At 39.9% G+C, this 17,299-nt stretch overlaps 1 protein-coding gene across 2 annotated transcripts; it reads left to right on the top strand.

The window, feature by feature from the left end:
- The first annotated feature begins 590 nt into the window (after positions 1-590).
- On the top strand, positions 591-17,299 carry dtd1 (D-aminoacyl-tRNA deacylase 1). Of its 2 annotated transcripts, none has more exons than XM_067584370.1 (6): positions 591-720; positions 1,121-1,211; positions 2,241-2,476; positions 4,012-4,109; positions 10,738-10,893; positions 15,530-17,299. In XM_067584370.1, the coding sequence occupies exons 1-5, from the start codon at positions 678-680 to the stop codon at positions 10,891-10,893; spliced, it is 624 nt and encodes a 207-aa protein (XP_067440471.1). In that variant the 5' UTR covers positions 591-677; the 3' UTR covers positions 15,530-17,299. The 2 variants fall into 2 exon arrangements, with proteins under 2 accessions (XP_067440471.1, XP_067440472.1); XM_067584371.1 differs by having other exon boundaries at positions 10,738-10,902.

Below are 17,299 nucleotides of genomic sequence, written 5' to 3'. Positions count from 1 at the left end.
CCTATGCCTGCTTATGAAGGGAAAGTGAACACTGTTATTCCCTACACACATTATTTTCATTTTGAGGGGTTGCTATTAAGTAATAAGAAGTAAGTGAAGGAAGTATTTCTATCCTTTACTTAAGTAAATTCTGAATGCAGTACTTGTAATGAAATATTTTTACAGAGTTGTATCTTTACTTTTAAAAGTTTGCATGTAGTAGCCTATCAGGAAAATATAATCAAATTGCTAAAGTTAAAGTGCTCACTGTGTGGGAAAAATTGCCTGCATGAAATTGTATAATTATATATTATTGAAATGCTATCAGAATATTATATTGTTGCATTAACAATTTTAATTCATTCTATAACAATACACCATATGTTATATGCTAGTTTTCTTAAAGCTTAGTAACCAGTATAGCTGTAAATGTAGTAGAGAAAAAAGCAAGTATAAAATTAAAAACCCAATTAAAATACAAGTACCTCAGAACAGTACTTACTTACTACTTAAGTCTACTTAGTTATTTTTAGCACCACTGTAAAATATTGTTGTTTTAGCAAACCTCCGGAAGAAGCAGAGGATGTGTGTTGTGACATTCAGCCGCCAGAGGGCGACAACATCCCGTCCACACTGTGGGTAGTGTCGGAAGTTGGTTTTACTCTACATGCGTGGTTCTGACCAACACAACTACAACAATGAGGGCTATCATTCAGAGGGTGAACAGGGCGTCTGTGACAGGTAAGCGGCTATTTTAAACAGGGCGAAGCTTCCATGCTTAGACACCTTTGATAGTGTCGCTTAACCGAAGCTTGTAGCTTTCTTATCTTACTGACGTGTGCCATGCATGTTAGCTAACCTAGCTAGGTTAGGTTAGCATTAGAGTCCAGGCACAACACTGCTAGCAGGACGTTCAAGCTCGGGGGATGAAACCAGTAAATATTATATCACTGCAGTCAGAATGAATGTGTCCTTTGGAAGTCGGTGGTACTGACAGCTGAATGACAGTCCTATCTGCTGGCTGCTCTCTACACACACAGTGATGTCATTCAGTCTGTCACCTGTCAGCATTGGCTGCTTATCACTGAATGACAGCAGCAGCAGTGTTTCACTCACTCAACATTTTCCTGTTTTCCTGCAGTGGGAGAAGAGCAGATCAGTTCAATAGGACGAGGACTGTGTGTGCTGCTGGGTATATCTATGGAGGACACCCAGAGGGATGCTGACTACATGTGAGTGTGTGTAGGAGGGACCTTCAGCATCAGAAACACCACTCTGACTGGATTTGAACAATTGTGTCAGAAAAATGAGCTTGTGTTATGGATGTTTAACTGAAAAATAGTATACCAACAATTTTCCAAAACATAATGCGTTTCTACTTTCAAACCATCATGTACCGTAAGAGGGTTTGTATGTTTTATCCTAATAACATAAACCATCCAGGACCATAGCTACCATGAGGACACTGTGGTCATTCAGTCTACAATTAGAAACTTGCGTATGGTGGTTATTCTTTGAGCTGATTCTAGTATTTTTAGACTCAAAGGGTTTAAATATAACTACTCGTCAGACAGCAAAGTGAAAAGGCCTCAGCATTTCCCTGCTGAGTGTTATTTCTAGCAGTCTGGCGAGGGCTTTGAAAAAGTATTTAGACCTTTTGTATTAGGAAATACAATTTACAAAAACTGTAAGTGAACAGTTAAATGAATAGATCAACTACAGGCAATCCGCATAATTAAAAAAAACCTAATATTTGCATTTTTATCATCTTTAATTTTTATCTTTTATATTTCTTTGTCTAGTCAAATTTTTACTCTTATTCAAATTATTATTCTCTATTGCGTGCCAGCCTTTTTAGCACAGCCTCACGAGTACGCCACCCTGCATTAGTCTGAACATATTGTGTGAGCATGTAACAAATAAAACCTTCAAATCTTGAATCTGAAATAATGCATACCACACAATTCAAGCAACTGAAATCAATAGATTGCTTGGACTAGTTGGAAAAATACACCAAAACATGATAAGACTTTATTGCATGCATTTGAAAATCACCAGCATAAGTGTAAATTACACATCATTTGTAGGGATAAAATGCAAAACTCCAGTGTTGTCCTTTCAAATAAGGCTAATAAGCTCTCTGCCAGTATTGACCAGATTGATCAGTGATTGTCATGAGCCTGGTACAGACAGAAGGCTGATTCCTTGAAGTTCAGGCTCACAGATCTGAGTTCTCTCTGCTTTTACCCCCGTGTTTTCAGAGTACGCAAGATCCTGAACCTGAGGCTGTTCGAAGACGAGAACGGACGAGCATGGAGCAAAAGTGTCATGGACCGGGAATTTGAGGTGCTGTGTGTGAGCCAGTTCACCCTGCAGTGCATACTGAAGGGCAACAAGCCAGACTTTCACGCAGCCATGCCTGCGGAGTTGGCCCAGCCTTTCTATAACAGCATCCTGGAGAACATGAGGAGTGCCTACAAGCCTGAGCTCATTAAAGGTGGGTGAACTGATGATACAGCCGTCTTCACTGTGTGATTTGTAGTCCTATAGTGATATGTTTTTACTGCTGTTGCACCTTAGGCTGTATTTAGACCAAATCAGGCGGTGCGGCGAAAACGCCAGTCCTCCCATTCATTTGAATGGGGATAGTGTGTTTCGGCTGCGGCTGTTTTGGCCGCTGCGGCACCGCACTGGACCGCGGCCGGAAAGTTGAACCAGAGTCAACTTTTGGAAAAACGCAAGCTGATGTCACTGCGGCTGAAGGCTACGGTGGCCAATCACAGCTGGAGATCAGACTGATCAGAGTAGTAAACTCTGCCATGAGGGAGTACAAAGACGTTACAAGGATGAGGGGAGTGCATTTATCTTCATATGATAACGTTAAAAATAAAGTTAGACTTTGCTGTCAGGTTCTTGACTCATTTTAAAAAAGCTGTGGTCGAGCTGGCTAGAGAGTGAATGAAGAGAGGGGGTGCTGGTAACAAGAAAGCCGGTGAATCAGATCAATAAAATGTTATTTTGTGATTGTTTCACAGGGTTACGTTCTAGAGCACAAATAAACATGCCCACAACCCCCCACCACACCTCCGCTCGACCCTGCGGCTGAACGTCGCACTGCCTGATTTGGTCTGAATACAGCCTTAGAGTCAGTGTCAATAAAACGCTTTATTCATGTAGCTTTTTGTCAGAATTTCCTTTTTGCAGTTATTACTAAAAAAAATTCTAATGTCAGACAGGTCAGATACACTAGCTGACAGTTATTTTTTGTTCTTGAGAAGATGACAGATTTTGTGAAATAAGAGAAGAAAAATAATCAGAATATGTGGAAGTCAAACTGAGGCCAGTTTGAATAGAATCCCAGGAGGCCACAGGACAAGATGATGGGTAGTTCACAGCTACTTGTTTCCAAGCTAATTAAAAAGAAAAGTGTTGAGGCTCACTGTTATCGCCACTTACTTATAAGTTTGGATCAGTGGGCCTGTCCCCCTGCTATTTAATTGCCTGTACTCCCATCTCAGTGTAAGGTTATGGCAGTTTTGCGGGTGGGAGTTGTGGATTATCAGTGCTGTGACGCCGTGGCGGTGACGGTGGCAGTGAATTGGGTCAGCCCACCGGGGAGCAGGTGCGGAGAACACCTTGTCCCAGCAAGGGAGGCATAAGGCTTCTTAATTAGTCCCCCCCTCCAGAGAGGAAAATGATGATGCAGCGCTTTTCCACCACGGCCCATAGCTTCATTGTGCAGATGGTGTCATTAATCTCGCAGACCCAGTGGAAGAAAGGAGAACATTTAAGTTGAAACTTCCTGTCCTCCTACAGCCCCTTCATCTTTTGTCCCCAATGTCTCAAGACTCTACATTATCCTACATCCTCATAAACATCTAATGCCAATGCCGAAGAAATTCTGTTTACTGGTTTTTAATATTAAAATGTGGTGTCATTTAGATGGGTCGATCTAATTTCTTTGGGTTTTGATTTGAGTGCTAATTCTTTATGTTTTGTAAAGCGTCTTTTTGTTTTGTCTTGTGTTTCTAGATGGGGAGTTTGGAGCCTACATGCAGGTCCAGATTCAAAACGACGGACCTGTTACCATTGAACTGTCATCACCTACAGGTCCCACAGACCCCAAACAGGTACTGGAGAGTATCAAGCTATACTTCAAAGCTAGTGTGTGAAATTCTGTACTTTCTTACAAACATGAGAAATTAGCTGCAGCTCTCTGCCTGATTATTATATGCTGTATGAATTGTCATTCTGATCCCACTTTTCAAGGAGTCATTTTATTACTGATTTTTAGCCACTAGATGGTGATATTTGCTCTTCTGTTGTGTTAAAAAAATATTGTGCTTTCTGCCATCTCTGACCTCAATTGTGTAATGTCTATTTAGGTGTAAATGATACTGTAAGTTACAGAGTGGACAAATGGTGGATTTACCATTATTGAAATTTCATAGTTTAATAAGACTTTCTTTTCATTTGATTATCAAAGAGTTATCCCCAAGATGTGTACAGAGCAGGATGTTTCACAGATGAAAAATAAGTCTAAAATACTACTTTATTAGGAACACCTGTGCAATCAATGCTATCCAATATAACAGTAACATAAATTTTACTTTTATGAAGCTAATACATTTTCAGTCTTTGTTGACATCGTCAGAAAGGTGATAATTCTACCTTATGTTTATTATTGAGGTCGCAGTGGGTGGTGGTGGTGAACTGGAGTGCATTATATTGAAAAGTGTTCCTACTATTTTGCCCTCCTCATGTATGTTAATGGAGTGGACAAACTATTAGGAACACTTTTCATTATAATGCACCCCAGTACACCACCACCACCTACTGTTTTCACAGAAAAACCTCTGATACACCTGCTGTACATTACCTGCCCAGCTTCAAACAGCAAACAGACACAGTTAGCAACTAGCTGCTTAACAGCCAGATATTTTTCTCAGAAGTTGATAGAGACCAAAACAGAACTAAAAGAAGAGTGAATACTTGACTTTGTCAGATGGACAGAAACACAACTCCAAAGTAATGTCGCTCCTTATCTGTTGGATATGTAAATAGGCAATAACAGTATTTACTAAAATGTTTTCCATACCAACATTATAAGGTCATAATTTGTTAATGTTGTCTTGAACAGCTTGTTCTGCTGCCCCCAAGTGACCAAAAAGCAATTAATGCAGCTTTAAAAGAATTTCAAGACCACTCCTTACATTTCCTGGAAATACTAACTTAACTGCGTTAGATTTGAAATGATAAGTTAAGTTAACAGGGGAGGTTGTTGGGTGGAACATGCTTATTTAAGTATCTCTTCAACTGTACATACAGTGCTCAGTACTGTCAAACTACTTCTTAGCAAGTGCACACACACACACACACACCACTTGTATATTTAACCCTTAGATCATAAACTACTACATGCTAAATATTGTGATGATACAATGACTTTCTTAAGTTGTACGTGGAAACTTAGATAAAAAATAACTTGAAAAACCCAGACATCAACAATCACATCCTTGCCAGGATTGACATCTGCCATTGTCACCTCTTCTATGGCCTTGTGGAGCGCAACTGATTCACAGTGTTCTCACTCAGACACCCCCATGGCGAAGCTGAAAGCACCCAGATTTGGCTTTGTCAAGTGTTTGTCTATATGTGTGTGCGTGACAGGGTGTTGTGTGTGGGCTTCAGATGATTGGCAGCACAAGCCCACATGCACAGGCTTTGGGAAGCTCACTGTTGCCACTTGATGCTCACCCTCTGCAGTACCTGTCCCTGTGGGAGCCAGTCAGGCCTCTACCAGCATGGTTTTTTTGCTCTCTGCTCCCTTCATAATGCTGTATGTCACAGAAAACCAGGGTCAAACCAGGACGCCTCCTTCCTAATGGATTTCTCCATACTAAAGCTGTACTATAAGGTCAGAAAGGGTTAATATCTCAATTGCGGTACATGCTGAGTGGCAGCTTTGACTACGAGACAGGTTTTTATGTTCTTGGTTCTTTTGGGGTAAAGAATATCTGTGTGTGTTGCTGAAATGAATAGTCAATTAACAGATTAGGTGATTTGATGTCATTGTGGGCTTTAGGAAGTTATGATAGACAGGGTTGGAAATCAAATGTTTTGTATGTTGGAGTTGGCATTGACTGTCTGTTCAGATTTGTATGTAGACTTAGACATTTCCTTATTTAAGCAAAATTTTGAGAATTTTCGACTATTTACATTGAAGTAACGTTCTTGTACAGCAGTTTTAGAAGTTTGGCTTCCTTTGTTAAATGTAAAGGTTTATATTATATTACCCAACAGTAATGATGGGTATCTTTATCTATTTTTTTCCATTTTATAAAATCAAACCATTAATTAATGAATTTAAAAAAAAATATTGATAGATTTATTCAGTGGTTCCCAAAATTTTTCCAGTCATTATGTCCTTTGGAAGCCAAAAAAACTGCTTTTTAATCAACGAGTAACCGCATTAGTTTAATTAGTTTCTGTTGTGCAAATGAAAAACATTAACCAAACTGCCAGGTTTTAGACTCAAGACAGAAGGCTCTCCTGCTACACTCACAGTGAACTCAAGAGCAAGACTGGCGTCTTCATACAGTTTGAACTCAACTGTTTTTCATTGTTTTTCCTTTTCTTCCCTATCATACTTTATATTTTGTTTGCTTTCTGCATGAATCCATTGCTAACCTGAATCTTGATAGCTTTAGGGCTAGATAAACAGGAGAACCACAGGTGGAAATAACATTAATGATGGCCTTTTTCCAGAAATGAATGCAATGCAAAACAGGAATGAATAATGTTATTAGTTTCACCTGTTTGACAAGTCAAAACATCAGTTGTAAAAAAGATCTATTAAAATTAAAGCAGCTATAATCAACATTTTATCTAATAACAGTGTATCAAATGACAGTATGTAATGTGAGACGTGTCGCTTGTAGTAATGAAGCTACAGAGAATCATCAGCAACTCTGCAGCTCCACTCGGCTTTACGGAGCTTTATAGCGAGTTTCAGCTCATTGTTTAGCTGTCTGGCTACAACTTTACTGTTTTGGTTCACTCTCAGCACTCTCATAGCATCATTTTCAGCTGAAAAACTCTAAAAACCCACTGTGCACTAGCTGCTCAGCACCAAACAGCAAACAGACACAGTTAGCGACTAGCTGGTGAACATAGTGGAGCATTTAGCAGATAAAGAGACAGATATTGTTCTCAGGAGTTTGTAGAGAGCAAAAACAGAGGTAGAAGAGAGTGAATATAGGATTTATATTCATCAGGTTGCCAGAAACATGTCTCCAAATGGATGATAATTTGGAGTAACTGCTGTTCGCTAACAAGTTCTCCATATCAACTTAAAAGGTGCTAATATGTCAGTGTTGTGTTCACAACTTGTTTCTGCTGCCCCCTAGTGGCCAAAATCTGTCATTGCAGGTGTAAGCTTCACGCAATATTTTTTCCCTTGGTCGTGTGTGCTTGGCTTGCTACGGCTCTGCCTCCCCCCTGCTCCTTCATGTGGGACCTTCTGGATTAATCAATGATGAAAATCTGCATTCTCTGTTTGTTTAGTTTGGTGATTTGGTTATATTTTTGCAAGTATCTGATATGTTTGTTGATTCATTAGAAATACCAAACCAAAATAATGTGATTAGTTGCAGCCCTACATATGTTTTTGAATAAACCATCATAAATACCTGAATTTTAGTAACACTGAACAACAGTATAAAAGCCATAAGCTAAGTAATAGAGATATTAAACCATGCAAACGAAATATAAATACTTGTGACCCTCTGATACACCTCTCTCACCCTCTTATTCCACACATTTGAAAGAAGTTACTCTATCCGTCTTCCTGAATCAATTCTGGCCACTTCTGTGGAAGCCGGCCAACGTCCTTATGCTTTGGCTATGGGCCGGCTTTGGCTGCTCTCCCCTTGGTGGGCTTGGCTCTCTGGCCCAAAGGGAGGGATATTAAGCAGTCCTCAGAATTTTAATCTTGTCTGTTTGGGATGTTTTGCTGTGGGGGCTGAGGAGCCAAAGCCAAGGCTGAACATGAGGGATAAAAGGCCAGCCAATAGGCTAAGCTTGGCACGGGGGGAAATGAAGCAATGGCCAACAGACACTGTTCCTTTCTTTCCATGAATCAGGGATTTAGTCCACCACAGGGTCAAGCGGCCAGCAAACAATGGTGTTATCCAGAGCAATGAAAATCATCCCGTTTGGATGTTCTTTTTGGGATGCTGAACGGCTGGGGTCGATAGCACAGGGGCGCTGAGTTTTTTTCTGTTTGTTCACCTGACTGTTTGTGCATTTTGTTTTGTTGTTTTGGGCTCTGGGCTGAAACCCAGTATATGTAATGTTTGATCATGTTAGGTCAGGTTTTTATCTGGTTGTAGTTTGCTGTTTTGGGTTTGAATGTGGTCTTAATATCAGAGTTTGAAGTGATGATTGCTTTATGGCAAAGAAAGAAACTGTCAAGTATGATGTTGAAGGTATGTGACTCCCCCGGGCTTTTATGTGCCAGATTTTATATCAACAACATCAACAAGACGGTAGGCCTAGTTTGATACTACAGCATGTTAATGGGTTCAAATGGGAATAACACAGATTTTTTTTTTATATCTTTGACTCACTCTTTGAATAATGTAATGTGTTATGCAATGCTTTGGATTTTTAACATGACATTTAGTTCATAAATATTTCCCCGGCAGTCATAAAAGTTTTAACATCTGGTGTTTACAGGCCTTTTTCAGATGACGGGTAGCATACTTACTTCATCTTTACTGTTGTGGTGTTTTATGGACTGTGAAGAATACAATGAGAAAGAAGGAGGGGGAGTGGGTTCGATAGGAGTAGTGACTAGTCGTGCTGAGTGGCACTGTGATGGCAGTGCAGGCCATCACAACAATAGACTCATTGAAGTGGTCATATGACATCTCGGAATAGCTCCAAATGAGAATGGAATAGAAGTGGTCGTGTCAGATGTAGAGTGCTTGTCTTTGACGTTGAAGCGTTCTTGCTTCTTCATTTAATTAATTGTACTAATTTGCATGCATGTTGGGAGCTGTGAGTGAATACTGAACATACTGCAAAGGTCATGATCTGCAAGTCATGATGCAGCATGGTCATGGTTTTGCGCCTCAGCCCACTGAGCCACCAGAGACCTAAACTGTTAACGTTTCAGCTGTAGCTCAGTCATAGATGATGTTTCTTGTAATATATATTGAACAGATTAACTTGAAGAAAAAGCAAAGACTCACACTGAAAATGTGAATGTCGCACACATTATTTTTTATAGTTAAAGCCCCTGAAAACTGGATTTCAAATCTTAAACATTTTTCAAAGCATTAAATATTCATGATTAAACAAGCAACAATTTAAGTTTACGTTCGTAAAAAATATACATAGATATTATTTATTAAGAGTCTAACACTCAAAAACTCAACTAATCTGATTCACCAGGACTGTGTGTGTGTGGTTTGCATGGACATTTGTGACATCACCTTTTTCCAACTGAACCCTGCCCACCTCAAACCAGTGAGGAGAGCACAGAGAAAAACACAAATACAGAAACCCCTCAAGGACAATTTCCAAAACCCTTCTAACTTTGGCAGGAAATGTTGTGCTCATCTAGCACAACATCGCTCATAGTAAGTGGCTGTTGAACTAGATTTTCAGGGCCTTTAAGAGAATACTCCACTGATTTTAGCGTTGTGCTCCCATAAAATTGTTAGACTCACAATGGACAGTTTAAAAAATATGTCAAATTGGACGCAGCAGAACTAAGGATGTCTTCATTTTTATTCCAAGCATTCTTTTCTCTTTTCAAAATCTGGCGCTTTCATTACCCACGGTGCAACTCGACTCAATTCACTGGACTGGGTGTGTTGTGCTAGTGGCAGCTAAATTAGCCTTGAGCTCCTAGCCTGAAGCAGAGATGAGGAGCGGGGCTACAGACGTATGGTAGCCTCACTTCTTTCTAACTCCACACCCCCAGTTTTTTTTTCAATTTCAAACTTGTAGTTTTCAGCCCCAACCGAGGCTGACAAGTGACATCACTTGAGGTAATTTATCAGATTTCACGCAGCTCCCTGTGGAGCCTCAAAAGGCTTTATACTACTTTTTTCACATATGTAGTAGTACTCCCCAACACCTGTAAACAGACTTTGATGTGTAATATCGTTGGAGCTCCCCTTTAGATACCTGTTATGTATATGATGAGTAGGAAATGGACATCAGACCTTTCTCTTCACAGTTCTCTTTTTCTCTTTCAGTGCAACCAATATAAATTATGTTAAAGCCAAAAACATGAATGGCTATGAAAGTATTTCTGAGATATATTGGTGCTTCCAAAGGGGTCTTAGGTAACAGGGATCGTTTTGGCAACATCAGTGTCGAATATCATTTTTTTGGTGGCACTCACAATCAAAGAGCAGGGGCTTCTTTCTAGGCCCACCATTTTTCAGAGATGACACATAAAACTCACAGCTGGATGCATCATGTTCAGGCATGCTCTCAGGAAAAAAAAAGGACTCGTTGAAGTAGAAGAGGCATGTTGAATGTAAACTGGGGCACTTTCTGAAGGGCAATTTTAGGGCAGAAACCAATCTTTTCTATGTATTATTCACAACATGTGTCCTTTAGATAACTGTTTTTGTCATTTCCTTTGACATGGTTATACATGTTAAGGGCCCATAAAAGAAACCGTAGATGAAGAATTTATTCATGAGCCAAATCTTCCTTTTTCTTGTGTTTCCTCAGCTGTCAAAGCAGGAGAAGCAGCAGCAGAGGAAGGAGAAGACTCGCTCCAAGGGCCCCTCGGAGTCGGGCAGGGAGAAAGGCACCCTACGTTCCCGACAGGACCCCAACGCTAGCAGTGGGGCAGAGGGTGATGTGTCTTCAGAAAGGGAGCCCTAGGTCAGTGGGGTGAGGGAACCTTGGAGACGGACACACAAAAACAGAAACGCATGCAATCACTTACAGTACACTGTCATACACATAGCAGGTGTCTGCAGGGCCATAAAACATCAGACATCTTTAATTTTGTAGACCTGAGGCTTGTCTTAACAAGTGTAATTTGAGGTCTTGAATCATTCACTGTGTTTTAAAGGTTAATCATCCCTTAAGCTAAACTTTTTGAGCAACTTTAAATGTAGTTTTATTGAGACTCATGATATCTGAGGATATCTAAAGTCAATGCAAAATACCAGCTATGTTTTTCTTTTTTTCATCATTTCTGTGTTACTAACCTAAAGTGAACATCATGTTTCTTTAGCCCCTTTCAGACCTGCACTCTGTTATGTAAATGTATTGTTGGCCATCTACAATGTTACTCTCATGTTTGAATAAGCAGCTGTGTCACTTCTCTGTATAACAACAGCGGTCTTAATAGGTTGGAACAGCTAATATTACTGTAACATTTACAGCGCAGACCCATTCTGAATTGAATATGGTAACAATAATAGAAAGGCTTCAGCATGCACAAGGTCAGTGTTCAAAAAGAGTTATTAAATGTGCATATTATTCCCACTTCGTAAGAATGATGTAAAAAATGTGTACACTTCTTCTTATACAAAATATATGCATCATAAATCTACATTAATGATTTTTTAAAATATCTAAATATCTGGCCCTTTAGCTGCTATATGCTCCACTAAGTTCTCCAGCTAGTTGTTGTTGCTTGCTGCTTGGCAGGTAGTGTACAGTAGGTTTATCAGTGTTTTTTTGTTGGGAACAGCTGCTGAAAACAAGGTTGATGAGAGCAGCTGTAAAACCATAACAATAAGCTGAGCGTATGCTCCATAGAGCTGAGGTTAACTGCAAAGTATGGTTATAATTTTCTGTGGGTTCAACACTATGACCAACATCTTTCACATTACGCATAGTCATTTTTTCCATTGTTGATATGAAAATATTGATTAGTGCAGCTTTAATAAAACACAGAATAGTGCGAGTGAGCCAATTACACCATAATTGTCAAGGAGTTCCTTTCTCACGTCAAACCTGGTCTCATTCACTTTTCAAAGCGCGGGGCAAAACAAACAAAAACAATCTCGGAAAAACCACATTATCAACAGACCATCAATCTCCCTAAATTTTCAATTTTCATCCATGCCTACATGCGCACAGTATGACTACAGTATCTAGGAAACTGTTGCATACAGCATGTGAGCAAATAGGAATTAAATGAGAGTCCTAACCTAATGTCTTGTCATTTTTAAGTCTTGACAAGCGCATCAGCCATTATAAAGGAGGCATCAGAATTCTCTAATAAATGATGACATTAATGAGGAAAATGATTCCCTGCGATAAGAGAGGTTATTAATTAAGGCTTCATCTACAAAATAAGTTTTAAGATGCATCTTGCAGCCTGTAATAGAAGTGAAAAGACTCCTTTTCCCTTCATATCATCATTTTTTCAGCTCCCTGCTGTTTTTTAGCAGTGCCGCTGCTCCCTGTTGCGCCCCAAGTGCCAAATATTGCACAGGACTTACAGTTTTATCCGTAATGATCCTGTCATGTCTGAATAAAGCCATTACAAAACATTTATGTAATGGCGACCCATGCTTGAAAGCCCAAAAACCTTACATTTTCTGTTCTTTTTCTTGTAATTGGAAGTAGCTACATTCAATTTAAAAGATTGTACGTTTGTATTAGCCAGCATTTTTGGGTTCCTAAAACCAATGCCAGATGTTATAACAAGGTATTTAAGTTCAATTTGACTCTTAAATTTGCAGAAACGCTGAGAGACATGAAACAGAAAATATACAGCTGTGCTTCTTTGCAGGAAATTGCACAGTTGTTTTTTTCTTTTTCTTTTGCACTGTCAACAAATATCGCTGCCCCAAAAATATGTTCCTGTTCCTCCCATTTATTATATTAGTGTATTTGTGTCATGTACAATATGGCAGCTTTAAATGTGTGGTGAGAGGGGGGAAAAAAGCAGTTACAGTCCCCTCTACCTATCGTTTACATTCACCTCAGCGTCTCTGTTTTCCACGTCTCCCTCTCCCGTCTGTGCCTGCTCTCTTTGTTATTGTTGACATAGCGGTGAAACTCGGCAACGCTCATGAGAGACAGACCTGTTTGTTTCTTATTCTGTGGTTCATATTGCAGGGCTGAGAAGTGGGGGAGGAGGGGGTTGGGGTTGCTCTTATTTGCCCTCAGTATTTGTTTACGAGTGCAAAAACAGACGAGTTCTGGGAGAATAGAGACGGGGAGGCATTGAGTCAGCTCCCTCCATGTCCCCTCTGCTCTCCCTGCTGAGGCTGCTGCTGCTGCTGCTGCTGCTGGCTCCTGTGGCACAGCTCCTCTCCCCGTGTGAACTCTCTGGCAAGCGTGCACATAAACGGATATGCCGTCAAACTGGCAGTGCAGCCGGACTTTTAACAGCAGCCGTACTTACCGCTCCTCAGTTTATTTGTACAGTTAGTTATATGAACATGTCTGACACCAGGACAAAATATTCACCAGTGAGGTGTGGAGCGTTATTTGTATCTACTGATACATCTGTTCTATAACCCTCTATAAACACACACACACACCTCTGTCCCATGCGGGACTTTGAAAGCCTGTACTCCTATCCCAGACTCTTCTACAGCAGGGGGCCTTGCACTGTAATCCTCAAGTGCATGTTGGGTAAATATGTGCCCGAAGACATGGAGGCTTCAGCACCTTTTTACATAAGGCCTTTTTGTTTGACAGCAAGAGCAAGTGAGATTGGAGAAAGAGGAGTAAATGAGAAAGAAGAAGCAGAAAAAAAATTGGTCTGATAAGTCGAGAGAGTTATTTGGTTTTTCATTTCTGGGTGTGCGAGCAGGGGAGTGCACACACAGCACTTTTGGAAATGTGCGCTGTGGTGGGAGGAGAGGGAAATTTTGGATGTAAGAGAGATGTCAGACAAGGGGCTTGCTTGCTTGGCTCTGTCGCTGCATATTTTAAAGAGGGAATTGGTGTTCCCGAGGTTTGCTTTGCATGACTTAAACATGAGCAGTGTGCGCTTTCCTCCGAATGAGTAGTTTGTGTCAGTCCTCCGTTATCTTCTCTCATCTTCCTTCCTTCCCGTCTGCAATGTTCTAATTCTGATATAAACAGCTTACAAGAAGGTTTCTGTTGCTCATCAGGCTTCTACAGTTTCAAACCCACATCAACAATTTCTGTTCTAATTGTTTTCAAATCACATATCACAGACCTGTCAGAGATGTATTCAGAGAGTAGATGTAACCTCTATTTTTAATTTATATCTGCTTTCACAATGTTGCACCCTATTTATTTTTAATAACAGCTACAGGGACACACTCCATGTAGAATTTCTTGTATGCTCAAATCTTCCAATAAAACTGGAAGCTGAGTTCAGCTTTCAGCTTCCCTTTTGATCACTTCTCTTTTGCTGAATTCATATCTATTCACCGAAGAGATCTCTGGATAAGAAGTGGACTAATCAGGATTAAAAGTGGACTAAGCGATAGTGACGGAAAACTAAAAACGAGGTTGCTATGTATGTTTTCCATTGCATTTTGCTAATAAAAATAGAAGGGAGAGATAAAAAAGGTTTGAGAAGATATTTTTTTTGTTGGAGTTTAACGAATCTGGGCCTGGATCCAACATGAACAGGCTATCAGAACCCTTGCCTAGTTGCTAGTAGTGGTGAACCCACAGAGAATTATCCCGACTCATCAGTTCCCCTCACCTCCACAGAGCGTTTTAGCATCTTTCAGCTCCCACAGCATGGCCCACAACTCCGCTCTAATCAACCTGATTTTCAGCTACAGCAAGCAGCTGTTTACGGTGGATAAAAATATTCACAACAGAGAGACAAAGTTAGTGACTAGCTGGTGAACATAGTGGAGCATTTAGCAGCTGAAGGGCCAGATATTTTCCTCAGGAGTAGATGGAGACCAAACAGATATATATATATATATATATATATATATATATATATATATATATATATATATATAAAAATATAAAATGCTGAAGTTGCTTTGTGTCTTCTTGATGTGTGAACAAGCCACTTTTTGCTGACATGTTAGCCGTAACAACTTTACAAGGTGATAAAATGTTGGTGTCATCTTTTCAGCTAGTTCAGCTTATGCCCTGAAGTGGCCAAAAAACGAATTAATGCAGTTTTAATGCGAGACTGTATAACTTTCAAAAGAAGCCATAACACATTATTCTTCTTACAAATGAAAAGTTCACCTTCGTTTCATTGTGCTCAGGGGTGTTGTTGCTGCAGCCTTACCTGGTCTGGTATGACCTTTAGCATACAAGGCTAATGTTAATATAAGCAAACTGCTGTGTTGCTGTGTAACCAACATTACTGAGTCATTTTGCTGACTATTTGGTATGTCACAGAAATAATGAAGGAAAATTCATTGTGCCATTATCCTGTAATTGCCACTTGTGGACACAGTAGCTGCTGTTTAGCAACAGTTACATACTCACTATTTAAACTGTTTAATACTTAATCTATGCCAGTATTGATTAATGATAGGCTAACACTGATGAAAGGACACAGAGACCAAAATGTTGTGTTGTGTTTTCTCTCATGCAGATGTTATATCGGGGACATGATGGTGAGCTCTGTTTCCTCAGGAAGGCCTTAATCTTCAGTGACTCTTAACACCTGATTGTGGACTGTCCTTCCTGTTTGGAAATCAGCAGGATTCTCATGGCCTGTCACAGATCATCGTCCCCTTTGCTGGTGTCCTTGGCCTCTCTCCTCCAGAATCAGATAGGACCGGCTAGGTGTAAACAAAGTAGCAAAGAAAATGTATATCTGCAAAGCAGTGCCCAGTTTTCTTAGATTTACGAAGGGACATTGAGCAAGGGCGCACAGGAGGCATGGGACCCAACAGCAACACTGTATTGTGTGGCCCAGTCACTTTCTGTGCTCTCTTACTTTGTCTTTTTCCCACTGCCTGTATACTCAGGTTTCTACCTCCTTCTGTCTGTCTCTCTCTTTCAGATTCTTCCTGCCTGTCCCGCTCTCAGTCCACTGTTTCCACTTAATCTCTGCTAAGAGACATGACACTGACCCTGAAGTATAACTCAGCTTCAAGTTCTTGGCTTGCAGTACAGGCACATGAACATAGTTACATGTGTGAAGTCTATTTTGAAAGGTTAAAGATTACCTGGATGAAAACACTGGAGGATATTTACTAAACTTGTCACAATTATCATCAGGGGAGCAAAATTCACAGCCGTTTTTCAATTTTACAATGTATTTACTAAGACTAAAGATGTAAATGAGCCCATCTGAGTTGAGGTGCAACAAAGTAAGATCTGATACTGGACTGCTTTGACATGCAAAAAGTGTTTCTGCAGCTGAACATGGAATACTAAATATGAGTTAAATAGCCTGATGTCAGTTCAACAAAAAGGTCAGTGATTGAGTTATGAAAATCCATGCGGATCTTTACAAGGAAAAATATTGGGGTTATTTTAGGATTCAGATTAGTGCCAAAAAAAGCGTTGCAATTCCTTAGTAAAATATCCCCTTGTGTGTTTTAAAGTCTAACTGAAATTAAATTGCTTTTTTTCCTGCTACAGCATACAGATCCACTCTGTAAATGTAGCACATAGACAGCTTACCTACAAACGTCAACATTAGTGGGTTTAGATCCTTATTCTTCAATACTACTGCAACGAAACACTATCTGTCCTTTGCTTGTAAGCTACAATTAGCAATGCAGGTTTGTTTACATTGTCTCTGGATACCCCTGCCTGTTCAGCTGCCAATCAAAAACACACCGGCATGCCTGCTTAGAGGCTAACAGCGCATTTCAGATGTATTTGTAAAGACTTATTATTCTCCAATTATAAAAAAAAAAAAAAAAAGATATTGCCAATTAATTTAAAAACACTCCAGCATGATTTTGAAAGCTAAAATAGGAAAATATGACAATGTGATTTCAGTTGGACTTTAAATCCTAAGGGTTACCTGTGTGTCTCTCCAACCTTGAATCATTTTATTGCCCCACCAGACCCACTCAGAGAAAATAACAGTTCTGCCTGCAGGGAGGGATAGTGCTATACCGCTCGCTTCAGCTGTAGTCGATTTTGTGTCTAGGATCGAGTAGTCTCTTCTTAGTGACTATGAGTCAGTTTGTCTCAATTACCTGTACTTTACCTCTGTGGAGAGGGGCTAGCTGTGCTTCAATATCAGTGAACACTGACACCAGTGTGGTTTGGCCGACTGCGGCCCCACAAAGATATACCTACTATTTATAAATGTTTTGATTATTACAATGTCTGCTGCCACTTAACAGATCTGAATGTATAATTTGTTGTCATTTTATAAAGATGTAAATAGAAAAAGTGA

The sequence above is a fragment of the Thunnus thynnus genome, chromosome 3 (genome assembly GCF_963924715.1).
Source record: "Thunnus thynnus chromosome 3, fThuThy2.1, whole genome shotgun sequence".
In the NCBI taxonomy this organism is placed as follows: Eukaryota; Metazoa; Chordata; class Actinopteri; order Scombriformes; family Scombridae; genus Thunnus; species Thunnus thynnus.
This window is presented reverse-complemented; position numbering and strand designations above follow the sequence as displayed.

What these genes read in the sequence shown, in the direction of transcription:
- dtd1 (XM_067584370.1), top strand. Translation starts at nt 678, where the DNA reads ATGAGGGCTATCATTCAGAGGGTGAACAGGGCGTCTGTGACAG. An exon ending in GAACAGGGCGTCTGTGACAG is followed by an intron (nt 721 to 1,120) that starts GTAAGCGGCTAT and finishes GTTTTCCTGCAG; the next exon opens with TGGGAGAAGAGCAGATCAGT. An exon ending in CAGAGGGATGCTGACTACAT is followed by an intron (nt 1,212 to 2,240) that starts GTGAGTGTGTGT and finishes CCGTGTTTTCAG; the next exon opens with AGTACGCAAGATCCTGAACC.